General features: G+C 40.5%; 2 protein-coding genes across 5 annotated transcripts; one reads left to right on the top strand and one right to left on the bottom strand.

The window, feature by feature from the left end:
* Positions 1 to 7,647: 7,647 nt before the first annotated feature.
* PTTG1 (PTTG1 regulator of sister chromatid separation, securin) lies at positions 7,648 to 12,112 on the bottom strand. The gene is made up of 6 exons (XM_037398595.1): positions 11,998 to 12,112; positions 11,091 to 11,193; positions 10,612 to 10,790; positions 9,684 to 9,777; positions 8,737 to 8,886; positions 7,648 to 7,801 (listed from the first exon to the last, which is right to left on the bottom strand). The coding sequence occupies exons 2-6, from the start codon at positions 11,170 to 11,172 to the stop codon at positions 7,722 to 7,724; spliced, it is 585 nt and encodes a 194-aa protein (XP_037254492.1). The 5' UTR covers positions 11,173 to 11,193; positions 11,998 to 12,112; the 3' UTR covers positions 7,648 to 7,721.
* Positions 12,113 to 12,261: 149 nt separating this feature from the next.
* SLU7 (SLU7 homolog, splicing factor) lies at positions 12,262 to 25,713 on the top strand. Of its 4 annotated transcripts, XM_037397707.1 has the most exons (17): positions 12,283 to 12,314; positions 12,561 to 12,631; positions 12,716 to 12,892; positions 13,528 to 13,681; positions 13,948 to 14,028; positions 14,611 to 14,775; positions 16,210 to 16,275; positions 17,845 to 17,892; positions 18,384 to 18,515; positions 18,800 to 18,897; positions 19,995 to 20,062; positions 20,211 to 20,350; positions 21,245 to 21,406; positions 21,895 to 21,999; positions 22,200 to 22,274; positions 22,532 to 22,636; positions 23,633 to 25,713. In XM_037397707.1, exons 3-17 carry the CDS (start codon positions 12,729 to 12,731, stop codon positions 23,810 to 23,812), a joined length of 1,743 nt encoding a protein of 580 aa, XP_037253604.1. In that variant the 5' UTR covers positions 12,283 to 12,314; positions 12,561 to 12,631; positions 12,716 to 12,728; the 3' UTR covers positions 23,813 to 25,713. The 4 variants fall into 4 exon arrangements, with proteins under 4 accessions (XP_037253603.1, XP_037253606.1, XP_037253604.1 ...); XM_037397706.1 differs by lacking the exon at positions 12,561 to 12,631 and having other exon boundaries at positions 12,262 to 12,314; XM_037397708.1 differs by lacking the exon at positions 12,561 to 12,631 and having other exon boundaries at positions 12,314 to 12,333.
* Positions 25,714 to 26,432: the final 719 nt, after the last annotated feature.

Below are 26,432 nucleotides of genomic sequence, written 5' to 3'. Positions count from 1 at the left end.
CAGGTGCAGCACACCTTGTGGGTACCAACAACACTAAGGCCACAGTCCCAGAAGAATCACCCTGGAGCTGTGTTCCCACCAGCACAGCCACCCAGACGCCCCGCGGCAGCCCCCAGCTTCTCCCAGCTCCAGGTGCTGCCAGGAAGCCTGACCAGGAGCCATGCCCTGTGCCCGCAGCGACCTCCCCAGCAGGTGCCCAGGGGCACAAAGGCCAGGCTGCAGGCTCCACAGCAAGGGAGAAGAGCCAGAGGATCACGGGGTGTAAGCCATGAGGCTCAGCAGGTCTAGAGAGAGGCAGAAGGGAGCTTGGGTGTGTCCACATCAGCTGCAATTAGACCTTCCTGATGGCAGCACTGCTGAAATTCCTGACTTTTTACTCAGTGCTCTCTGGAAGTTTTGCTGGCAGAAATTTTGTCTGAATTGAGAAAGAGCAGAGAATGCGGGATCTGGCCTCTCCTAAACACTGGAGCAGATCCCACAGGATTGTTGAGCACCCACATAAAGGTAGGTCTCAGCTAAGGCCACAGAGCTGTAAGAGGCTGGATTTACAGCATGCACCCCAAAGGTCACTTTTAATTATGCTGGTATTTTACCTCTGGACTGCTGGGCAGAAGAAATGAGGTCACGTTTACCTTCAGAGCTGTCCCAAACATGCTTTTATTTCTTTTCTGCAAGACTTTTTCTTAAGATCTTTTACCTGAATGTAAAAGGTTCTTTCCTAAATGTTGAAATAGCTCAAAAAACAGCTGTTGGTCAGGGATTTTCTCCAGCAGTCTGCTTCCTGTGGAAAATACTCAACCCCAAAATTCTACAGTTCATAGCTGAAGAGAGAGTGCCATCTAAACTGGCGACTGCTGCCAGAACACGCCTCAGTGGAATGGCAAGGTAATAAAGGTTTTTCTGCGTTCAGAAATCAGTGTTTTCTGGGACATTGTTGGCCGTTTTAAGAGCTATGAAACTTACTGCAGTGGTTTCGGCTGGGATACGGTTAAACTTTCTTCACAGTAGCTAGCATGGGGCTACGTTTTGGGTTTGTGCTGAAACCAGCGTTGATAATAGAGGGATGTTTTTGTTACTGCTGAGCAGCACTTACACAGAGCCCAGGCCTTCGCTGCTGCTCACAACACCCCACCACGGGCAGGGAGTGAGCACACAGCTCTGTGGGGCTTGGTTGCCAGCTGGGGTTAAACCACTACAGTCCTTTTTGGCACCCAGCGTGGGGCTCAAAGGGTTCAAGATAACAGATCTGACTGAAACATGCTAGATTGAATTTATAGCTGTTAAGCTATTAAAGGGCAGGCTCCTGTGCTCACCATGGGGCTTGCTTGCCTCACTGTCTTAAAGTCTAGTGCTCATTAGTGGCTGCCTTCTGCTTTTGATGCTTGCTGTACTGCTGCACTGCTTATCTTACTCTGCTGCACCTGGACACACGGTGACAGCAATGGCAATGCATCTGGGCTGGCGGATGGCCAGGGCATCACTACTGTTTTGCTGCTGCTGTACTAGACAGGCCAGAACTCCAGTGTGAACTCAACACAAAGGGACTGTTACCTGCAGATGAGTCCACACAGCAGTTATACCTCTGAAGGGACTGTGGCCCAAGCACAAGTCCACGCTGGAGAAGGTACACGTTGAAGCATCTGTGGCTGTGGATAAGCCCATGCTGCAGCAGGTACACCTTGAAGCATCAGTGGCTGTGCATGAGGTCATGTTGGAGCACCTCAAAGTGTGTGGCCACGCATCATAAGCCCACACAGAGCAGGTACACCCCTGGAGGCACTGCAGCCAAGGGTAAGGCCATGTGGGAGCAGGTTTCTTTCAGAAGGGCCTGTGGCTGTGGGCAACACCAAACTGGAGCTAGAAGCTGAATTTAAGATGAGAGAAGCGTCACCAAGAATGATATGTCTTTGTACACATCTTGTTGATCACCCTGCATCGTTCTGGTTATTCTTTGAATACTCAGTGTTCCATGCAAAAAAGCTTTCTTTCCCCTCCCCTCTTTCAAATCCCTTTGTGTATAGCTACAGCAAGCGTTATACCATCTCAAAGGAAGCACCTCTAATTCTGCTTTAAGTAACTGAAAAATGATACATGTAAAAGAATCTCCATCACTAAAACAGAACCTCTGTCTTACCTGATCTTAAAGGCCCTCAGCAACTCTTAAGACAAGTTTAGCATCTGTTAGTGATATCCTCGCAGACCAGATCTTAGATCTTCTTCAGTGCTATGTCAATCATCATTACTTGTCACAGTAAGATCAAAGTCTGATCTTGTTCCTTGTTTAAACTTTTCCAAAGTTAGTATTTGGGATGGGCTCGTGTCCCTTCAGACTGTGGTATCATACACATAAAGGACATACCTGATATAAGCCCTTATGCAAAGAATTCAGGTCTGCAGCAAAAATACTGACTCAGAGCAGTTTTCAAAGCAAATACATGCATTATAGACTCAAGCTCTCCCCTCTTTCAGTCTTTACATGTTCTTGCTATGCATAATCATCTCAATTTTGTCCCTTAACTAATAGAAAGAGGAATCGCTTCTACTGGAACCTGTAGCAATTCACTCAAACTGGTTCTGTGATACAGAGGGACTTACAAGATCCTTTTACTGCTTGCCTACATATTTTGAGCAGAAGCGCTCAATGGAAGCTGGGCTTCCAGCCTAAGCCACTGAAAATTAACATCTGAAGGTCTCCGAGGACTCCACCTTCCGTACAACTTATGGAAATAATTTGGCTAGCACAAAAACACCAACATGCTACCCAGAGCTAGAAGTATGTCTTCAGCTCCAGGAACCCCCCTCCAACTTCATTAACTGGGAGAGATTACCTCACCTGTTAGAAAAGCACAAAACACACACCCCACTAAGTTGTTTGCACACTCCTTTTTCATCCTGGTATTCTTCAAGAAATTCTGCAAGAAAACACATATTAAGACCATGTTATAACTTTTCTCTCTAATTTTGTAGATCATTCAAGCACAGCGGGTCACAATGCTTTTAACTTCTCCCAAATTGCAGATGTAAATTTATCAATTATGCTTTTCTTACATGCTTTGCAAAGTTTATGTTAAAACACATGCCTGCAGTCAGATCCTAAACAACCAGTCACTAAACATATATTGTGTATATAAACTGTATAGAAACCTCATTATAGACATGTTGATCTCATCAGCGCCTGTATCTCTTGGAGCACAGTGAGTACTACTTCGGGGCTAGTTAGAGGGACATTATTACATTTCTATACAGTACTTCACTAACACTAATAAAACTACAGCGAAACTAAAAGTTACAAGATTCACGGCTTTGCTAACCCTAGAGAGACCAATTGCCTCCAGGCTTCTAATTTCTGTTCTTTTTAAACAACGAAAGATAAAAATGCCCTTGGCTGATATACTATTCCCTGCAGTCACAGGGTAAAGGCATACTGAATTCCTTAGCGCTGACTCTTATACTCCATTTCACATTAACGAAGCAATGAAACCCATTACAGATGCCTGCACTGTGCATGATGCACCAAAAGCAAACATCAACACACCACAGCTGTCAGGTTGCAGGAGTGAGAAGCCATAATACATGCTGTTACCATGGTGCCACCCGCTGCCAGAACATTACAAATAGGATGAATTATCTGATGTGCACTGAAGTAATTTTACTCAGCCTGCTAAGACATTATTTTTATATGAATCTCCAAGTTCTCCTTACAGAAATTCAGGTAAGGATTTTAAGTGATTCTCACAGCCAGAACGCTGTCAAAGATGCTTTACAGAGTGATAACCAACTAAACAGGTACCTCTGCTCTGTGGACTTGGTTACAATCCTGATTTCCCAACTGAGGTACATGTTACACTGGCCTATTAAGGCTCATTCAAACTGAGAACATGCCACCAAGCAAGCATTTGTTTTCATCACAGCCATGCATTTAAAGTCCCAAACATCTCAGGTCTTTGTGGAAAGCATGAAATGATCAAGCAAGTAAACGAAAACATTGCAGGCAGTTTTAAACAGGACTTCTGTTGTGCAGGGTAGTGCTCAGACACCATTTTGAACTCAAGTTGCACCTATTCCTGACAATACCCCAACAGAAAATGAAACTTTATAAGTATAAAAAGTCATGTATGCTGTATCAACATTAAAACAGCTCAGAAGTTGATTTTTCAGTCACCAGTAGAAGTCAGTGTTAACACTTACTGGAAGGGCATGAAGCAGCGCCAAACTGCCAGCCTCCAGGCTCCCTGCACCACAGGAAGCCAGCCTTCATGGGCTGACACCAGCTGGTTTTGCAGCCCTGAGGCGAAGAGTTTACATTTTCTAAATAGTAGACTATGCTTTTGTGACTGGGATCTCCTCGAGTCACTGCAGGCAGGAAACTGAATCTACAGACCGAGTCTCAACACAGCTTTGTTCTCACAAGTCACAGGAACGTGCATTTCCCTTTAACCCCAGCCAGCTGAGCTGAGCAGTACATGAAACAAAATAAAAGCCAGCTGAAGCAAATGGATCTTTCTGATGAACATTTACAAAACAAAGCATTTTAAAAGCGAAAACTTGGACCTGCATCAACCAGAAATCCCAATAAGAACAGAAAGCCCCAGATGGGGTACACCACTGCAGGAAGCAAGAGTATTCCCAGTCACCTAATATTTGGTGCTAAGAATTAACATCTAACCAAAACCGATGTTAATTTCACCATTTGTCTGTTATAGAGACTTCTTAATTCTAGGTTTGGTCATGGATGTGTCTGAAATTGGACATTAGCCTTTATTTATTTTTAACCTTTTAAACCAAAAGGATCATGGCCAACAGTTTAAAAAGCTAGTTAGTTTTTAAACACTAAATATTAATCAGCTATGGTATTAGTATAAAGAAAACTGATTTTTGCATTGTGTTGCTGAATACGGGTTTTTATCCCATACAAAGGATTCCTAGCAACACTCCTGTTTTGGTTCAGAGATGGGCTACATGATGTAACATACCCTTTTGATCTCAGCTATTTACAGATAAAATCTTGAAAACCTAGCCTGCTGCTTACCTTAACTGTGACTGACTTATGTTTCTTGCCAGCAGCTATAAGAGACAATATTTGTAGAAAATCAGATGAAAGAGCTGGAAAAGGATCCTACAAAGAATGCTCCTCTACATCCAAAGCACCCTTTCATAATTTTACAGAAAAAAGAAAACTGAGTGTGCATGAAGGAGGAGATACAAAACCTATGACTGCTTTTTACCTTTGAAAGGATTTAATAATTTAAGTGAAAGATTACACTAGTGAACTCATCTAGTTTATTCTAGCATTACTTTATGTTCTACACTTCAGCAGCATTCATTCTCACACAGACAGACCAGCAATATCCCCAAAACTCTGACTCACACTGTGCTTCCTGCACATCCATTCCACTGTCCCCACAAGTAACAACTTTCTGGGCTCCAAGGAAGTCTATCAGTACCAAGAGGCCTGTCTGAATCATTTAATTATCACCTTTACAAACATTACACAAATGCTTATCCAATTTAGTATGAAGTCCTACAACCAGCAAGCATGTTTTAAATGTTTTGACATGCATACATGTATACATACATGCAGACATGGCACAAAAATCTTATTTCTGGAGGTTTGAATAATACATCTAGGTGCTTGATCACACTGAATGTTTTAAATCAACCAAAATATTTATTTTTACCATGATAAACTTCCATAACACATACAACACAAGTGTATCTCTCCAGCTGAGATGTCTGTACATATAAAGTAACAACCTACATTTATGTTGACTTAATTGTCATAGCCTTACGGTACCTCATACCACGTTACCTGGTGGTAAATCATGCCAATGATCATTTTTACTTGTGTGGCTGCATAACAACAGGCCACGTGATGGCACTGTGTAACTAGTTTCACTACCTTAGTCACAGGGTTTTTTTCTGTAAAATTGGGCTTGGACTGTTTTCTCACAGCTCACTTGAGCTCATAAAAGCAAAAAGTCAAAGGAAGATTCATTTTGTCACTTTCTTTTATGGTTACTACAGCTTAACTCCTGCAACTGGTAGACTATACCCATCAAGCTTTGATCTCAATTGAGATGGCCAAGCTATTTCAGAATCAAAAATCATTAAAACACAATTAAAGATCAGCCAAAACCTGAAATCTCTATACAGTTTCCTTAAAAGTATCTTTTTTCTTTCTGTTTAGTTTGATGTTTCTCTGAATTCCTTGAAGTTTCAAACCAAAGACAAGAAACTGTAAAGACCCACTATTGTATAATTCATTACAATTTAGTATTTCAACTGATAGTGACAAGTTTGAGCAAGAAACAGAATGACTGTTCTCACTTCATCAGATGCCTGATAATTCAGAAACAGCAACAGCAAATTTCTAGTCCTAACAGACTTAAGGCCAATATTTGCAACAGGCAGTTCCCAAAAGGCCCATCTACCTCCTGATGAGTAAAAAGCATTAAGGAAATGAAATGCCTTGAGGAAACATCCACAGCTAGGAAACAGTGAAAATAGGTATTCTCTCCTCTGCCAGTTACCCCTTTCCAACACTAAAAAAAAGCCTTCATTACTTACATTATCACAGCAGCAGCACAAATACATTCCCTTCAGCACTTGCAAACTAGAGAACTTTTTAGAAAACAAGGGTTCCTTCACTGTCTGCATTTTTAGGTTACACATTCACATCTCATCTTCACGTGCAGTCAGACTGTAGCCATTGTATGCCTCCAAGAAGCAGAACTGTGGGATGCAGTACCAAGCCACACCAAGTTAACCCCATTCCTTAGAGCATTTTCATCTTTCAGTCAACTTGCACTCATTACAGTGTATTTCTTGTTACTTCAGACACTACTGTAAGCATGAGCTGAAAAGCTGGTATTGCCAGATGCTTGCAGTTATAGTGCCACAGTGTACTACTAATAGTAAACCTGACACAGCCATTCCTCCTGTTCAGAACTCACAGAAGAGCACCAAATCCACTTCAGCACAGCACTGTGATTCATGGTAAGGGCGAGCAACAAGCTGAGGGCAGCCCAGGCTGCTGTAATCTGGGTAAATCAGAGTGCTGCCCAAGAGCTATAAAAGCAGTTTAAGTGAAGGCTGACCACCTCTACAACTGACTTATGTGATGAAGAATAACTGGAGTTGAGGCCATTACAACACAAAAGATAGATTTTTAAACCTGTGCGTTTATAATTTGAAGGATGGTGTTCCACCAGCCTTCCCTTACAGAGCACAGACAGTACCCAGCAATGAGAGCCACATAATGCTGTCACAATTAAAATTAGTCTACAGCTGCATAAGAATCCAACATAGACAATCCTAGACAACCACTCTAAAAAGCAAACAAGTTCAAGAAAGTAAAAGTGGCAGAACAGTACTAGCTTTAGTACTTATTTACACTAGATAAACCAATTAGTATGTTTAATGGATGAAGTTATGTAAATAGTGAGATCAGAGGGGCCCCTTAATCCACCATGACCACACAGTCAAATCAGCAGGTACCAACTCCTGGATACGGCTCACAACAGCATATTACAGTCTTGCTTAGAAGCTTACCCAGGCTCTGCTTTAACTGTCAGCCTCCTTTCCAAAGCACTATTTTACTACCTGCATCTCGGGTCTACTGAAAACCAGTAAAAAGTCCAGTATCACACATGTTAGGTTAGCCTTTATTAAAATACAGAGCTACATGAAATTCAAACTTAATAGAAGCTTCAGAATATGAATTAAAGGTCATAATTTGGAGGTGGCATGTCAATGATCTCATCCAGGGTAGCAAGAAAGTCAGCAGTTGATTGTAGCAAGTCTGAAATAGAAATGGAGCAAGTTAGTTTCTCATGAAACCCAGAATTCATACTCCCTAACATAACCTAGGTCCCAGTGGATTAGCATAAGCCTCTCGAATGACTAAGGGAAATATTGTTCAATTGCACCTAACTGATCAGTTAGCAACACACTGTAAAAGATTCTCAGCAACATCACTTTGAGACTACCTGCTGGTTTTAGCTGGGATGGCATTAAATTTCTTCATAGTAGCTGGTATGGGGCCATGCTTTGGATTTGTGCCAAGAAGAATTGATAATTTGGGGATGAACCTGTTATTGCCCAGCAGTGCTTACACAGAGTCAAGTCCTTTTCTACTTGTCATACCACCCCAACAGTGAGGAGGCTGGGGAGACAAGAAGTTGGGAGGGGACACAGCTGGGACAGCTGATCCCACCTGACCAAAGGGACATTGCAGACCATATAACATCATGCTTAGCATATAAAGCTGGGGGAAGGAAGGAGGGGATGTTCAGAGCAACTGCATTTGTCTTCCCAAGTAACCATTACACATGATGGAACCTGCTTTCCTGGGAACAGCCAAACACCTGCCTCCCAATGGGAAGTGGTGAATGAATTCCTTGTTTGGCTTTGCTTTACTTAAACTGTCTTTATCAAACCCACAGGTTTTCTCACTTTTACTTTTCTAATCCTGTCCCCCATCCCACAGGGGGGAGTGAGCAAGCAGCCATATGGTACCTAGGTGTCAGCTGGGGTTAAACCACAACAGACCACTATCTGTACAAGTAGGGTTGACCAGTTGAATTCAGCTTAACTACACAAAGAGCTGTTGATACTACTGTGCTATTCTAGTATTTAGGACAGCAATGGCAGTTCACCACTGTAGCCAACTAGCTTCCCTCCCAAACCACTAACAAGCACAGTATGTACTGAAAATCATGCTAAATTTCCACTTACTAGACTCCCTTGAAATCTCCTCAATCTTCACAGGTGAAGGAACCATGTTCACACATCTGTCATATGTCCTTTCAAATACCATGAGGGGAACCCCACACAGGTTGATATTGCTTATTTTGTGCTCTTCAGGAAGATCAAAACTCTCAAACTCTGAGAAAGACACACTGCAGTTTAGTAACAGCACACAGCAGCAGTAGCCTGGGAAGGTGCAAGCTCTCCTAGCAAAACACTACAACTCAACAGTCCCCTGCTAAGGGGTATTTAGTTGCAGTTACACCTTGGTGTATAGGATTTCATGGACAACTAACACTTATCAAAAGACTAGACTGCATAGCATAACTGCTAATGTAAAGCAGGAGCTTTTAGTAGTTTCTTTCCTATCACTATACCAAGTCAACTTCATCAAACACAGCATCCATTTCACCAACACTGAAGTACTCTTTGGTACAGTAGTTTTTGCACACTTGCTTCCACATGAACTGGATGGTTCAAGGACACTGTTAAGGACTGAGATAAAAATATCTGCAAAGGGGTGTGCTAAGAACAGCTTTAGAAGTTTAATCTTCAACTGTTATATTCCACAGCAGTAGGAATCTCTTCAGTTACAAATTACCATCTTGGCACACACTCTTAAGAGAACTATATTCTTTAGTACTGCTGAAGTATTCCTTTCAATACTTGTCTACTAGTTGCCATTTAATGTGTAAGAGGCCATCACAAGGTAATTTAGAACTAGTTTCCTGCCACCATAACAGACTCTACTGCAGATCTAAAGCAGTTAGAAATACTTAACAAGAATAAGATAGTATTTCAGAAGTAGGAAGCATCCTTATGTTTAAGAAAGGGCTCTGGAGAAATGCAATGCTAGCCGTTTGCCACAATAGCTTGGCCAAAGTATTACAACAAAGTCACCACTCATGATCAGTAGTTACACCAATAGTTCTTACCTCGAGGATCAAAAGGAAACATATTTTCTATTTCTGGCCAGTCTTCTTCAGCTATTGCATCACAGCTTTCTGATTGTGCTGTCTTTCCAGTAATCTTAAAAACAGAAAGTCACATTATTTAAGCTACTGCAATTTCCCTTTATGGTAGGCTTTCCTGTGCTGCACGGTGTACAGACAGATGCCTGCCATACAGTCCTCAGTTAGGCTTAAATCCTAATACCTTCAACACAAATAAGCTAGAGATGGGCAAATGCTTCAGATGAGTTTGTGTAGTGCAGTACTATATAGTGCAGCAAAAAATCACTGCACTGGAACATTTAGGTTCATAATATTAAACTCCTGATGCTTAACATGTGAACAAGACCTCAAGTCAGCTAATTTTCTCTAGAGCCACTTGTTTGCCACTAGGTATGTTCTAAGTTGCTGTACTCCTGTTGCTTATGTAGGCATGATGGTTTGGGCTAGGATAGTGTTATTTTTTTCTTAGTAGCTCACAGGATGCCACACTTTAGATTCACGGTGAAAACAGTGTTGGTAACACAGCTGGTTTAGCCATCACTGTGCAGTGCTTACAGAGCCAAGGCCTTTTCTGCTCACCATCCCACCAGTGTGAGGCAGTGCTACTTTTTCAGGCTGCAAGGCATAGCAAGGACAGCTGACCCCATCTGGCCAAAGGGATATCCCATACCATATGATACCATGCTAAACAATGAAAGCTAGCAGGGAAGTTTCCCAGGGCTGCCACTGCTTAGGGACTGGCAAGGCATCAGTCAGCTACTGGTGAGAAACCGGGTTTGGTTTTCTTTGACATTTTTAATTAATAAATTCTTTTAATCTCAGCCCATGAGTTTTCTCACTTTTACCCTTGCAGTTCTCTCCCACACACCCTTCATCACCACCTACCCCTGTAGAAGTGTGTTGTACTCACTTTGGTGGCAGTGCAAGGCTGATTTTTCTGTCTTATCTTTTCTGTCTTGCTTATGACTCCTTCAGTTCTATTCACATTTCCAAGAGCCTTTCTGACAGAGCAAGGGGTGGCTGGAGATCTACTGATTGTTTTTTTAGGAAGTGGAGTGTTAACTAGCATTCTTTCACATAAGACTTTTGCTGGAGGGAGGGGAAGGAAGAAGCAAATTTTACCAAACCTGAAGTTTGCTTCATTAAGTACATGTGACTGAAAACGACTTGTCAAAAATCATTGCTCACCATTTATAACTCACAAGCATAAGCCACATCTACAACAAATAGAGTTATTTTCATTTCTGTAGTAATTGACGAGCTTAGCAGATTTAGTTAGATAAGTAGGTATACAAACAGAAAACTATTACTGTTCAAAATAGTGAATAACAAGACATGACTTATGCATTTCACTTGATCCCCTACTGGCTCAGGGCAGTATATACACACAAGATCCTGAAGGGCGTCTTAGCTGATTCTTAGCAGCACACACTTCACCATTCTCCTTGTTAATAAGGATCAGCGTTGCCATCTTCAGGTTGACAGGACCACTCTGTAAAGCCCGGGGGGCGGGGAAGAGAGAAAATCATTCTTATCATTTCTTCTTCCACAGTACACTTTTTAAACAAAACACATTAAAAACAACATAGCTGCCATGTGCTGGGTCCCAGAGCAGAGGAAACAAGCCCATACCTTACAACACTTCATAGCAGCTCAGCTACAGACCCTTACATTTGAAGGCATTATTAGTACACATGGTAGACTCAAAGTCCTAAAGGAGCCTGTACAAGTTCGGGCAAGTAGCAAGGTTTCACTAGCAGTCTTATGGACTTAATACATTTGGTTTGTACCTCCTTTATAGAATTTAACTGCTTCCTCAGTGTAAGAAAAGAGTGCAGCTCCTAGCCTAGTGATCCAGTCCTCAGGTCAGCTTGGAGCACTTAAGCAGCCAAGAGTAACGCCGGCTATGTTACTAGCTGAGACATCTCTTCCCCAGAGAAAGAAACCATTGGAGAACACCCTACACAAACCGACTGCCTGCCTACCGATCTCCAGCCCCATCTGAGGCAGCACACCAGAGTGGGCCCTTGCACCCCTACCAACAGCCAGGCAGCTCCTACTCGGGGCTTACGTGGCTGGGTAAGCTGTTCCTCATTCACAGGTCTGCAGAAAAATCTGCTTTTAGCTGGTACAGCTTGGAGCCTAAAGCTTAAGCGTGAAGCCAGAGCAAGCTTACAGGGCTCAGCACTCCCCTTAAGCCACCTCCTGGCCACAGCTCCAGCAGCCCTCCCCTAGGACACCCCGGCTCTAACCGCGTAATACCAACCGCCCTCCCAGGCCCAGCGGCCACGCTCACCTCGGCACCTACGGTTGGCTCCGGGGCAGGACAACAGCGGGGCCGTACTCGCCTCAGATGGGGCCTCAGAGAGCAAAGCAGCCGCACCCTCCCGCTTCCCGGCTCTTAAACTATCCCCGCAGCGCCCATTGGCCGCTTCGACTAACGCTCGGCCGCCGATTGGCTCAGCAGCGCCGCCCACGGCGCTCGTGGTTGGCCGAGCAGGGCCGCGCCTGTCACCGCCCCGGTAGTGACGGAGAGGGGCGGGGCCGAAGGCGGGGCCGCGGGGCATTGTGGGGCATTGTGAGATATTGTGGGGGGGCGGTGCGGCCTAGCTGGTAAACAGGGGTGGCGGAGGTGTGGGTGCGGGGCGTCCCGGGGCGGCGGTACGGTTGTCCGGGCGGGGGTCGGCCGCCAAGCAGCCGCTTTGGGCCGCGGGGAGGTACCCGCATTGTGGCGGGCCGGGGGGCCCCGGTGGGGCGCCGCTTTCTCGTGGTCGCTGTTCTGCTTTGCCCTTAGGCCGCGCTAGGCCTCCGTTTGCGCGTTGTTAGGAGGAACGTTAATAAGTTAATTTTTTTTCTCAGTACTGCTGCATGGTCTTATGGAAAGATGCACGCTAAGAACGTTTAAACTGCGTTACTGTCTTCACTGAATGGTACAAAACCACGTTGAAGAACTGTACTGTCAAATGGTATCGATTGGTAATACTTTTTCAGTTTTCTTCTTTTTTTCTTTACAGGGAGAAAACCAAAATGGCATCAGGGACAGTAATGAATGCCACTCCTTCAGGAGGATCAAATGATGTGAGCCTAGAGGAACCAAAGAAGATGACACGGGAAGACTGGAGGAAAAAGAAGGAATTAGAAGAACAAAGGAAACTAGGGAATGCACCTGCTGAGGTGGATGAAGAAGGAAAGTAAGTTTTGTTAAAAATACGCTTTTTCCAAAGTTACTGGTGAAAACCATCTTTTTACCTGTTGTGATGTCAGAATAATCGTGAGAGTGATACAAGATTTCCACATGACTTATGGTAGAAGTAAATAGCTGAACTTCGTGCACTTGCTTTTAACGTTTCATTATCCTCAGGGAACTGGTATTTTCCAAAAAAAAATAGCTTTAGTGTTTGTCTACTGTATGATCTATTGATGACGCTGCTAAAAAGTCCCATCTGTGCAGCTGCTTACAAGTGATACTTTAAAAATGACCAAAGCATAATACTGGGGGACTTTGCTGTGTACATCATCTGTTCTTTCTCTTGCTTCTGCAAGGCTTGTTACTTCTGAGAAATGTTACTATTTTTGTGCTAAATAACACTGTGTATAATAAGGTATTTCATTTGAAGTCAGGAGTTCAGGTGAATTAGATGGAAACAAAATCTCAGTGAAGGTCTGTGTTTAGTTAAGAGTTCATGTTGCAGTGCCTAGTAACAACAACACTATTATCACTCCTAAAGCACTGAACTTTAATGTGAGATTTATTTGTTAACATAAATTGTTGGGGGGTGGGGTGGTGTCCCTATGCCATGTACTTATTACACAACATTTTTTACAGAGATATCAATCCTCATATTCCTCAGTACATATCCTCAGTACCGTGGTACATAGATCCTTCTAAAAGACCTACACTAAAACATCAGAGACCTCAGCCAGAGAAGCAGAAACAGTATAGCTCCTCTGGAGATTGGTACAAACGAGGAGTTCAAGAGGTATGCAAAATGTTTTTGTCATAAAATAAAGATGTGGTTTGATTCCACGAGGAAATAATTTCCTATTATGTGTTTTTGAGGGAGACGGGAGGTGGGAATTTTTACTCAGCAGGCAAGCAGCAGTGTTTGGTGATAATCAAAACATGTGTTCTTGGGTTTGTGTAGACCACACACGCTTCAGTTGTATTGAATAATGAATTCGTTCCTGCAAACACATATATGAATCTTGCCACAAGTTTGTACAGCACTGTCTTTTTGTTGTTTAGCATGCTGTAGCAACTAGATATCGTAAAGGAGCTTGCGAGAACTGTGGTGCATTGACACACAAGAAGAAAGACTGCATGGAGGTAAACTTGACTTTTTTGTTGTTTTAATGGTTTTGAAAACAGTGAATTCTAATCTTAGGGGAAAATGGCTAGCTACAGATAAAAATTACTAATTTTGAAAAAGCCATTTTGAAAAAAGTTTACAAATGTTGAAAGGTAGATTGAAAATTTCTAAAGAAGTTATGTACAGAAAATGAAGAGAGAAAATGATACTATCCAGGGTGTTGCTCATCAGTTCTGTCTGTGATGAGCACTGCAATAATAGGTGAGAGTGTTTAGCTCTTCCTGTTAATTTGCTTTAATGCAAGTGCTGCTGTGCTTGTCTTTCTGTTTCATGTCAGCTAGAAGCCATACCTAGAAACTGTGTTTTAATTGCTTTCTTAACTGTGGAAAACAAGAGTTAGAAATTGATGGAGTTTGGAGCCAGTTGTGCTACTTTAAAATACAGAAATGAGCTACTTGCATTTATTCATAATTCATAGACTTATAGTGCGAATTTTACTGGCTTTAGAGGAGCTCAATTGATACTATTTTTAAAGGGATATCTGAGTGAGTAACATAGTTTAGTTTAATGGACTGATCCAACCATTTTTTTTCTTTCAGAGACCCAGGAAAGTTGGAGCAAAATACACAGGCATGAATATTGCACCAGATGAACATGTGCAACCTCAGCTGATGTTTGATTATGATGGAAAGCGAGATCGTTGGAATGGTTATAACCCAGAAGAGCACATGAAGATTGTAGAGGAATATTCCAAGGTTGATTTGGTACGTAGGTGCTATGGTTTACTGGGGAAGGCTTTAGTGTTTGGCTTGGCTGGGAGGAGGAGTATTTATGTGCACTGTTAATATTAGACCTTGTGCTGTATTGATAATGAAAAAGTGAGATGGATCCTGTGACTGACAGTGAACTTCACTTAAACTGAAAATTCAGATCAGAACTGGCAACTGCATATGGGTCTGGAGAATAAAAGAAATGTCTCTCCAGATTGCCTACTTTTAATAGACGAGCCTTAGAATTTATTACCCAAGATGCAGATTGAATCACAGGCAAGAAAGGAATTTATTGTGTGGCTGTATTAGAGCCAATAAATCTATATCTATTTTATAACTCATTCACATTGTTTTACTTAGGAATCCTTTTTGTTACCGTGATGGCTCAGTGGACTATTTGTACATCTTTGTGCAGATTGGCACCTTGCTGTTGCATTTAACTTCCTATCTGTGTGCGCCAAATCCATGTGGACATTTAACTTCTTAGAAGAAAAAAAAAATGCTAGTTCACTACCTTGGCTGGATGTTGGCTACCTGTTCCAAAAGGTGGTTAGGTGCCTAACTCACTCACTCCCATTGGTGCATGGTCCTCGTGTTTTCCTATAGCATGTAGGGAAGCTAATGCTAAATGTGATCTGATCAGTTTATGTTTAAATGTCTAATCAGCATGTTTAAAGACAGAGCCAGGCTCTTCTTAGTAGTATCTAGTGACAGGACAAGAAGCAGAGGCCCAAATTGAAGTATAAGAAATTCTGTTTAAACAGGAAAAAAAAAAATGTTCCACTGTAAGAGTGATCAGACAGTGGCACAGCTTGCCCAGTAGGGCTGGGGAGTCTCCCTTCTTGGAGGTAATCAAAACCTGCCTAGACACAGTCCTGGGCAACCTGTTGTAGGCAAGCTTGCCTTGAGCAGGGGGACGGTCCTCGGCAGTCTCCAGAGGTACCTCCAGTATCAGCTGTTCTGTGGTTTGATGGTGTCAAACTTACACAAAAATTCACTACATGCTGCATTAAAATCTGACTTCACATGCTAGATTTTGGTACCTCCTGGATGAACCCAAATGCTTGCAGCGTCAGTCATGAAGTACCTTAAGCACTAAAGTTTTTAACTAGATTGTGAAAACACAATAATAAAACATGTTTGTTTTTAAACACTTTTGATCTAAAATAAGCTATCTCTTTCTCTAAAGTATGATGAATATAGTAATTGTATAGCTGCATAAACTCTAGTAAACTCTTATTGAGCAGTATAATATACAGTAGTAAAATGGTTAGTAGACTTCGTTTCCTTGAGGCCCAAAAAACAACGCAACAAAGCATAAGAGGAAAGGAGACAAGCAGCAGTCACAAGAAATGCTTATGATAAGCATTACTACACACTTGCTATTAAAAAGAAGTATTAAAACAAATGCATTTTCATGATACACAGGCCAAACGTACACTGAAAGCCCAGAAGCTTCAGGAGGAGTTAGCATCAGGGAAGCTGGAGCAAGTGGTAAGTAAATTAAACCTTAATTTATTTTTATTTAGACTATATAAGAATGCAACAGGTTATGTCTGCTTTCTGATGCTTTTACTGGCTGTGCAGGGTCTGCTATTGTTTTTTATGCCCCTCAGTAATTTAAAGATCTTCCTAGCACTGACATGCTCTGCGTCACATTCAAGAATTTGAAGCATCTTCTTTGAAATGAGAGTTGCTTTGTTTTCCCTTTATGGGCGAAAAATCTGATTATTATTATTGCTACCATTAACGACATGGAATTTTTGGTCAGAAAAACTCATTTTCATTGAGTAATATTTTTCTTACGTTGAATTTCTTTTTTATTATTATTATTTAAAGGTCATTATGTCTTGACTTATGTTGAATGTGACTGTAGATTGTTTTGGTAATGCTTAGTATAAATTGGAATAGGAAGGTATTTTCTTTATCTTAAACCAAACTTGTTTCTTCTTCAGTCGTTGCTGTAACTATTTGCGGTGTCTCTGGTTATTGAAGGCTGAGCATGTATCTATTTCCCTCTGGCTTTTAACTGCAGAGTTGGCATCTTCTGTTAACTTCTACTACCTTCTCTTAGGTTATAGACAATGCTTTTGATAATCTTTGATATAAAATTCTCATCTTAAAAGGCATTTCTGATAATATTCTAAGTTTATAAAATGGGTAGAAAGTAGCAACTGCTGCTGGTCAGAAGTAGGTTTTCTTAATCAATATTGTAAGAAACAAAACAAGCAAAATACTACATAGATCAGGCCTCCATTTCCCAGAGGTTGTTACCTTGCATTTTATCACTAGATGGCAGAGTGAGCTTAAATCTCCAATCCAACACAAACTATAGCGTCTGACCTTCCCCATAGAAGAGATTCTTTCTCTTTTTGATGCCTTTTTTCACCACAAGGCAAGCATTGTTGGCTTGCATATACTTCCTTATAAAACGGAGCTGTAAGAAGAAGCGTTTGAAACATAAAAACTGTCTCTGATGGAGAGGACCAAGGCTGGTTTTGCATAGTCAGTGCCACTTTGCTGGTCAGGACTCACAGCTGTTTCATGTTTACCACTGCAGGTATTCTCAAGTTAGAGTCTAAGCACGTTAAAAAAAAATAATTCTGGCTATGTTTCTCCACGTTAAATTACATCCTCTGATTCGTGCTCAGTATTCCTGTCAACTAAGTACTTGCATACATATCTTCTTGATTATGTTTCTTAAGCGTTCAGAGTTGAATCTTGGTTGTATTTGCATGATGTGAAACAGGCTAGTATAAACCATTAGTGTTCAAAGGAATAGCAAGCTCTAAGTAACAGCAGCAGTTCTAGAATTTCCTGTTCATGCAAAGGTTTGGAAATTTAGTTGGGAATACAGTGAAAAGGTCTCCAAGAGGTGTCTGCAATAGAGATGCTTAGAAGCTCTTCCCTAGAACATTATATAGCAGTCTTTGTGTGTTTTGTGCCACAGGTAAATTGTATTTTGCGTGCAGTGTCAAGCTCTGCTTTGATTGCTCTTTATACCCCTGCCATCTTTCCTCTCTCCGCTATCTTCTCTGCTGATGTGTTCTTTGTTTGCTGCAGAACTCCCCAAGACACCAGTGGGGAGAAGAGGAACCAAATTCACAGACAGTAAGATGATTACCCACTGCATCACACCACGGGCAGAAAAAAAGGACCTGTAGTTAGTCGAGCAGTGAAACAAGGGTGGCATAAGGCTTTCAGTGTAGAGTTCATGCCACTGGCTGCCTGTTCTTTTGGGCAGAGGTTGTTGGATTTCACAGAGGGATTTTTGGTTTTGTTTTTAATTCCTGTGTGTTGTCAAACCTTAGAGATGCAAGCAAATAGCTAGTTCTTAATATGTGGTAAGTTTTGCCCAAGATAACTGTTTTCTTGATATCATCACAGTTATGTTTTTGTAACTGTTTCCACATGAGGAAGTAGAAATCCTTTAACAAGAGTGTTTCTGGAAACTGTTGAATGATAGATTAGCATGACAGCACACTTAAGCCCAGCTAAACGATGCTAGCTTTTAACTACAGGGATTGCAGAATTTTTAATGAAACCAGTAAAATCTAGAATGAATGTCCTCTTTTATTTAGAAGTTTCCCATCTTTCCTCAGGAAAGAGATCATAACAGTGAAGATGAAGACGAAGACAAATATGCAGATGACATTGATATGCCTGGGCAGAACTTTGACTCTAAAAGACGTATCACAGTTCGAAATTTACGTATTCGGGAAGACATTGCAAAAGTGAGTAAAGAATTCTTTACAGATACATTTACATGTATTCATGCGAGTTTAATTTTTTTAAAAAATGTACACTCGATTATTAGTGAGTTTGCATATAGGTCTTTGGGTTTGAAGGTTAAGGTCTATTTTCAGTTCTGTTCCTGCTCATGTTACGACTTTGTTGGGATCATCCTTTTACAAAGATGTGATGTTTTTAAATGTCTAAGCTGGGGGATACGGGAGTAACTTCAGTTCTTTTAAAATTATAAATATCAAATATATTTTATGTTGTTTTCTTTCCCTAGTACTTGAGGAATCTAGATCCAAACTCTGCTTATTACGATCCCAAAACAAGAGCAATGAGGGAGAACCCATATGCCAATACCGGCAAAAATCCTGATGAGTAAGTTATACCAGGGTCATGCTTGCGTATCCAACAGAACTGTTAAAAATGAAATTAATAGTTTTGTATTTTATCTGTATGTCATTTTATTGATTAATCTCTAGTCAGTTATGGATAGAAGTACGAGTAAGAATTGTTTTATTTAGCAGCAGGTTTAGGTTTAGTATATAAAATGGTATTTTAGTAATATTGGCCCTTCATCTTCAGGGATATGTGGGCCGCCATTTAGTGGAATGATCCATACCAGGATTAGAACACTCTGCTGTATCCAGAGGTGATACCTGTAAACAATAGTGATGTTTCTGTAAAGTGTTCAGTAACCACATCTTAAGCTTCATCCCTTGTTTGTTGGGAAGCATTCAGCACTGGAGACTAGCACAGAGTATCTAACCATTCTGTGACTGTGTAATTAGGAGCAAGAGCTCATCATATTAATGGAGTCTGCATCGAAAAGGTCTGAAAGCTTTGGCATTGTCTAGATAGACAACTTAATTAAAGAATGCCATAGGCTGGCTGTTGGCTGCACATAAGGCTGTCTCACTTAAAACCCCAGTCAAGCACTTGAGCTGTGACCCCGCCTTGACCTGTGTAGTGCTGTGGACTTCCAGAGTAGACAGGCTGTGAGTAGAAACATTTATTCAGAGTACAGTAATTGGATTAGCTCGCTGCCTGAAATAGAATGGCAGTGGCTAAATGCTAGCAAATAATGCTCTTTCCACCTCTCCTTGCCCCCAGCTAGAATAATGCCAGTCAATTCTTTTTTTTTTAGATGCAGATGGTTTCTCTTGTCTCTACAGTTGTAATGTGATCTTTGTTGAATCTTGTGTTTCTGCCACAGCTCTGCAGACTGTACATTTTTCACAGTGGCTTTGGGGAGATGACGAGAGTGGAAAATTGGACTGTTAACATTACTTGATTTTCAACCTGTATTTTATATACTCTTTGTGAATCTCTTCATGGGGTGTGCAAAAGATAACAGAGCAATAAAGCTGTTACCACAAAGGAGAATTTTTACTTTCCTGTTGGTGTTCTGTGATTGTATTTAAGAGGAAATCATGTTACTTGAATACTAAAAATCATACTGTTCTTTTCTGCAGAGTTGGTTATGCAGGTGACAACTTTGTTCGCTACACTGGAGATACCATTTCAATGGCACAGACTCAGTGTAAGTGGGTTTTGGGTTTGGGTTTTTTTTGTTGAGTATTTTTTTAAGGAAATGGACACAAAAGACTCAAGTTAACAATACTTTTCATAATTTGAATATATACGTCAGTTTTAGGATAAATACTGAGTGAAATCTCTTGTGTACACAGTGTTTGCTTGGGAGGCTTATGACAAAGGCTCTGAAGTTCATCTTCAAGCAGATCCTACAAAATTAGAGCTACTTTATAAATCCTTCAAAGTGAAGAAAGAAGATTTCAAGGCACAGCAGAAAGAAAGCATCCTAGAGAAGGTAATAGACAATTGGTTTTATTTAATAGGAATTCTGTTGGAAGTCTGGGTCTTGAGGAACAAATAAGATTAATGTGATATGAAAATGCATCAGCTATTCTCAGCAATTTGGATATATAAAAAGATTTTTATATCAACACACTCTCATCAGTTGGATTCATTATGTTATTTAATATAGGAAACTTTGAAGATCTGTTATTTTTTCTTTGGATTATTGGGAGGTCTTCCCTTAACTGTCAGAATTTCTCCAGTGAAAAATTGGACAGCAGTATGTAGGAAGAGTGGGAATTTAGATATTTTATTTTTTTTAAATACAAGTGGTTGAAAATTTACTGTTTGAAAGTGGTATCTTTTGTAAAATATCCAACTAACTGTCTCCTAAAATTATTTTTAAACTTTTCTCTTAAATGTGAAAAGCAGAATTTTCAGACTCTTTTTTTGGGTGCAGTCTTCTAGATAAATAATTATTTTCTGTTTTGCAACTGGTTTCTTGGACAACTGACAGCTGACAAGATTTTAACCTTGTCAGCGTTCATGTTTGGAAGGGGAGCTGGAAATACTGCTCTAGGTATACCACAGCCTTTGGTTTGGTATAGAAGGTTTTCTGCTTTGAGTAAGGAATATCACTGTGGTAATTCTCCAGGTAGAAAAAAAAAAAACCAAAAAAACAAAAGAAAACAAAAAGAACCAAAACACTGAAAAAAACACCACAGTGGCCGTAGGAGATGTATTTCTCTTAACTATTCACTCTCCATCCACTACTTCGGTGTCTTCTTTAGAAGGTACCGAAGGTGACATTTTTGAAATGTATGCTTAACTACGTAAAAGGTTTGGTGTTGTGGTTTTGGGCTTTTTTTCCAAAACTATGCAATGTCATTTCTTATGTGCATTTTAGTATGGAGGACAAGAACATCTGGATGCCCCACCAGCTGAACTGCTGTTAGCTCAAACAGAAGATTATGTGGAGTACTCTAGGCATGGAACAGTCATCAAAGGACAAGAGAAAGCTATTGCTTGCTCTAAATATGAAGAGGATGTAAAGATCAACAACCATACAGTAAGCCCTAGCTTATGTAATTTTAACATTAAAAAAATTATATTCCTTCCCACCAGAAGGGTATGAGGTATGATAGGATACTGTATGATATAATTAATACAGCAAATAAATTTCCTCTGTCTCAAATGTGACATTCTTCCTTTTCTACTAAGGAATTTCAAATTGTCATGGTTGCAATACGAATTTGAGGGGTTGTGATGTTGATTTGAGGAGTTGCGATGGCAGTCTTAAACTGAAGGGGAAGTTACTGTGTTTCCCTTCAACTTTGAATGGGTTGATCACATCCTGTTGCTTTTCTCTTTTTTTTTTTTTTTTTTAAACTGTACCTGTAATGCTAATGGGAAAATCATGAGAAATATTTTTGTAATTTTACTTCTGGATTGTTTGAATAATTTACTTAGCAGGATATAACCTCAGGAATAAATTGCAGGCTGCCTCTTACAGGAGTATCATTATGGACATAACTGCTATGGTGTGTTCTCTTGCAGTGTATTTGGGGTTCATATTGGAAAGAAGGCAAGTGGGGTTACAAATGCTGCCACTCATTTGTCAAGTACTCGTACTGTACAGGAGAAGCCGGGAAAGAAATTGCTGTAAGTACTGTCTCACTTGGTCACTTGGAAAGGGCTAAAAAGCATTCATCTTCCTACCTGTTTTAGACTGATTTGCTTTGGGGGGGGGTGGGGGTGGTGGTGGTGTGTGTTTTTTGTTGTTGTTTTGGGTGGGGGTTTTTGTCCTTACTCTTTCAAAAGTGCTTAGTAAATGGGCATGCTTTCTCTTGTCTGTTGTACAGAATTCTGAAGCAAGCTTACTGGAAGAGCAACCCAGGGAGGAGGAACACATGACAAAACCCAAAACACTGATGGAGGTAGGTTGTCTCCCTTGCCTCAGGAAGGCAGATTCTTTCCCTCAGTATTTTAAAAGATGGAAAGGTATGTATAACTACAAAATTATGTAAGTCATAATGAGGCTGAAAATTACTAGACTGCATTATTATATCATTAACACCTCTACTGAAAGCTAAGCTTTGAAATGGCAGTAATAGATGCTTGGGATTTAATGGCTTGAACATTACTGATGTTTGCAAGTTGAATCTTAATAGTAACTGGGTTTCCACCTTTATAGATTCACCAAGAGAAACAGAAAGAGAAGAAAAAGAAGAAGCACAAGAAGAGCTCCAATTCAGATAGTGAGGGTGAAGAGAAAAAGAAGCAAGAAAAACTTAAAAAGGTACACTATATTCTTGAGTGGTTTTGTGGCAAAAAGAACTTGAGATACATTTTAAAACAGTGTCAGTTCTATGAAGCCTGTAATGCAGTTCTTGTAGTATTCTGTGTTCTTTGATGCTAATTTTGAGCTAAAGCAAATTTAAAATGCTGTTAGATGTTTGAAAGTACATTCCCTATTTCTCAGGCAAACATGCAATAAATACTTAGTTTTGGGAGGCTTAGTTTAGATTATTTAGGAGCACTTCCTGTCTAGGCAGCTCTTACAGCTGTAGATCTATAAAAGACATTGCAGAACACAATGATTTGTGTACTGAAGAAAGAGAGGGAGATCAAAGGCACTGTCAAAGTTTAGCTTAGCACTTTTTATCCCAGACTTGGGCCCAGTCTCACAGTTGATGCAGTAAATCCACCCACCAAGCGATCTGCTGACTGCTGCTGGCCAGCCCTTCCGCAAGCACAGCAGCCCACCTCTGGATATTCGGAGTGTGAAACTCATGTTAAACTATGGCTGAGCAAAGCATTGTACAAATGCAGCTTCTTTTCCGTAGCAAGAAGGAGCAACAGTAGTAGTTTGAGGAATGAGATAACGTGTATTTCAAAAAGCATTTTAAAAAATGCTCCCTGACTGGGGAAAAACTAAAACAAAACCAAAATCCAAACAAAATCAACTCAACAAGCAAACCCAAACCCCTAAGATCACATGTTTGCTTACCTGCTTTTTTACCTGCTGGATCATGACTACATTTTAGGTAAAGCTGAGGAATTTCTTACTTGATTTTGGCAGTTGAAAAGAGATTAAAATATCTTGTGCACTAAACACCTAAAAACCGAGCGTTAAATGAAGTGTGCCATAGGTGGGCCAGACGCATGTGCGCTGCTTGTCCCACCGTTTTCCCTGCTGCTTGTTCGTTATATTAGGCTCCAATACAAACTTTCATTGGGTTTTTTTGCTTAACTTTCATTACTGTTTGGGTTTTTTTCTTTACCTTTATTTCAGGCACTAAATGCAGAAGAGGCTCGTCTTCTCCACGTTAAAGAAATCATGCAGTTAGATGAAAGGAAAAGACCATACAACAGCCTGTATGAAACCAGGGAGCCAACAGAAGAGGAAATGGAAGCCTATAGAATGAAACGTCAGAGACCTGATGATCCCATGGCCTCTTTTCTTGGACAGTAGTCGCAGTGAAAATCATTCCAGTACACAAGACTTTTTTTTATACTTGTTTACAATTCCATAGATACTTGCTTATCCTCCACGTGCCCAATAAGTGCCAGAAATGGCAGAGACCGTTTTTTGCACCAAAGAAGTTGGTGAAAACTACTTTCAACAGACATGAGCAGTTCAATGCTTACAGCAATTTTGTATATATATGTGTATGTATATATATACAGTCACAAATATATATACACACACATATATATATATATAATTATACATATATATAAAATTCATATACCTACCCTATGAATTTTTTGCTGGAAGAGAAAAGATCTGATACTGTCTGGAATTCTACATTTGTTTGGCCAACTAATATATGCATCGAGTCATGATACATTCAGTAAAATTGTCTGCTCAAAAGGAATGCTCAGCAAGTGTCACTTAACATACAACAGAAATTGTTGGGGTGAGGGGGGGAAGAAAAACCTGATACAGCTACTGAAGCCTCTTACTTGTAAAATGAGTTGCCTGTCGTGTAGTTTTAAAAGGAGAAATAGATTCTTTCTTGATCACTTTCTAGTAAGTATTTTGGAAATGTAAAAATGATTGCTTTGTACAGTTTTGGTTAAATTATTATAAAGGTCTTAAATGCTGTCTGGCCTTTTTAATGAAGGGGTTAGGAGTAGCTGACTGTAAAGCTTTTAAATTCTAATTTACTTCTGCAGGTGTTGACATACACATTTCAGTTGCAAACATTTGAGTTCTTTGGTTTTCTGTTTGATAACAGTATTCATCTTACCCTTGTAACTGCCAGTCCTGTTACATGGTGTAACACCAAGTGCTGGGCTCTATTACCTCATGATAACGTGAAGCGGTATCTGCTTTGTGTTTGGCAGTGTTAGCCCTTGAACTGGGAGTTTTCCCTTTTAACTATTAAAAGTTGGAAGAAATGGGTGAAAAAACTTCACAGTGTGACTTTAGAGTTGGAAGGCTTGAGAATTGTGGCTGTTAGGGTTTAAACTGTCTCATTAAGCATGGCTTTTATAACCACATTTAATGTGGTTATATTAATGGTAGGACAGGGAAGACTGTAATCCTGGGGTTTCTTCTTGAAATTAAGAACCTGATTACAACTTCCACTTTGTAAACAATGAAGGAAGTTAAAGTTACTTGGAAGAAAATGAAACTATGTTGTACTTGTAATTCCTACCTGTAAAGCTGGTTTCCTTTTTTATTAGGTTTTCCTGAAGTCTGCTTCCCCTTTATTTTTGTTACAGAAATACTAATTCTGAATGCACACTTTATTTTGTAAGACTTACAAATCTGACTGCAGACTTTTATTTTATAAAACTTGATTTAAAATTCTTCTAGCACTTGCAAAAAAATATAACCAACTAGTGAGATGGAAGATCTGGGGATGGAATTGTTAATATAAACAAGGACCAGGAAGGAAGAACTTTAAAAGAGTAGAAATCTGTGTTTGCAAGAATAGCTTTTGTGTTTTCACAATGTGGATCTGGACAGTCAGAGGGAGAAAAATAGTAGGGGATGTGATTTTCCTTCTGCTATACTAGTGACTCATGTTCTAAGTTTCCACATTGGCTCGTGTCTTGGATCTTCCTAGGTTATGGATAATTTCTAGGGAAAACTGCTCTTCTGCACAAGTAATTACATACAAATAAACATACATTTAAGTGTCATGTGCATGATTTCACAGCCGCTTTGAGGATTGAGTATTTTAATGTAGCGTGCATAGCTGATAACGGAAGTGCTGCATCAGTCTGCAACGTAGTTCCATGTTAAAACTAGCCAATACTGATGATTAAAATTTTAGGCTGAATATTTACTGTTAGGTTATTTACTACATTCCTAGAGATGCTCTGGTATATGACCTGAATACAAACTGTCTTTGGATGGTTTTTCTGCATTGGCTGATTTGAACCATAAACGATTACTCTTCTCAGGGCTGTGACATTGATGTTCCGGCCAGCAAACCTCCAGCTGCAGGGGCAGCAACTGCCAGTCAGGGCCAAGTTCAGTTTCAGGGAAGATGAGGTGTCAGAAGGTTGGTGTTAATCAGTTCCTTTCTAAGAGCAGCTAGAGACTTGATTCTTTATAAAGGAGGCGGTTCAGAACTAACACTGAAAAGAGCAATTTAGAATGAAGAACAAATAATTTGCCAGGCTAGGCAGCCTGTAAAGTTCAGATTTAAACTCATAATTAGTGAGTATTTTACATCAAAGAGAAAAACGGGGAGAGTGTGAAAGATGGGTGTATTTTAGAAGCCAGTAGAAAATGTTCAGTACTATAGGGAGATTTGCTTATTACAAATAAACACACTGAATTCCACAGTAACTCGGTGTGGATGGGTTTGGTTGTCAATACCGGTGACTTCCTGGCGTGCCCTGTCTGGCTCCGCTAGGAGGGAGCCGGTGGGAAGCTGGACCAGTCTCCCCTCTGGTGAAGCAGGAAGGCAGCTCTAGGGGGAAAAAAGCAGTTAGCAGACTTTTACTCAAAATACAATTCCTTGAGCTTGCGAATGATGCAGAATAGATTTTGTCTGGATCATTCTCAACAGTTAAAGGACAAAGCTGAAAACATGTTCTCCTATTTATATCGTGAAGGTTAAATGTTAAAG

Source organism: Falco rusticolus, chromosome 8 (genome assembly GCF_015220075.1).
Source record: "Falco rusticolus isolate bFalRus1 chromosome 8, bFalRus1.pri, whole genome shotgun sequence".
Taxonomy (NCBI): domain Eukaryota; kingdom Metazoa; phylum Chordata; class Aves; order Falconiformes; family Falconidae; genus Falco; species Falco rusticolus.
Note: the sequence above shows the minus strand (reverse complement) of the source record. Positions and strands in the feature narration are given on the sequence as shown.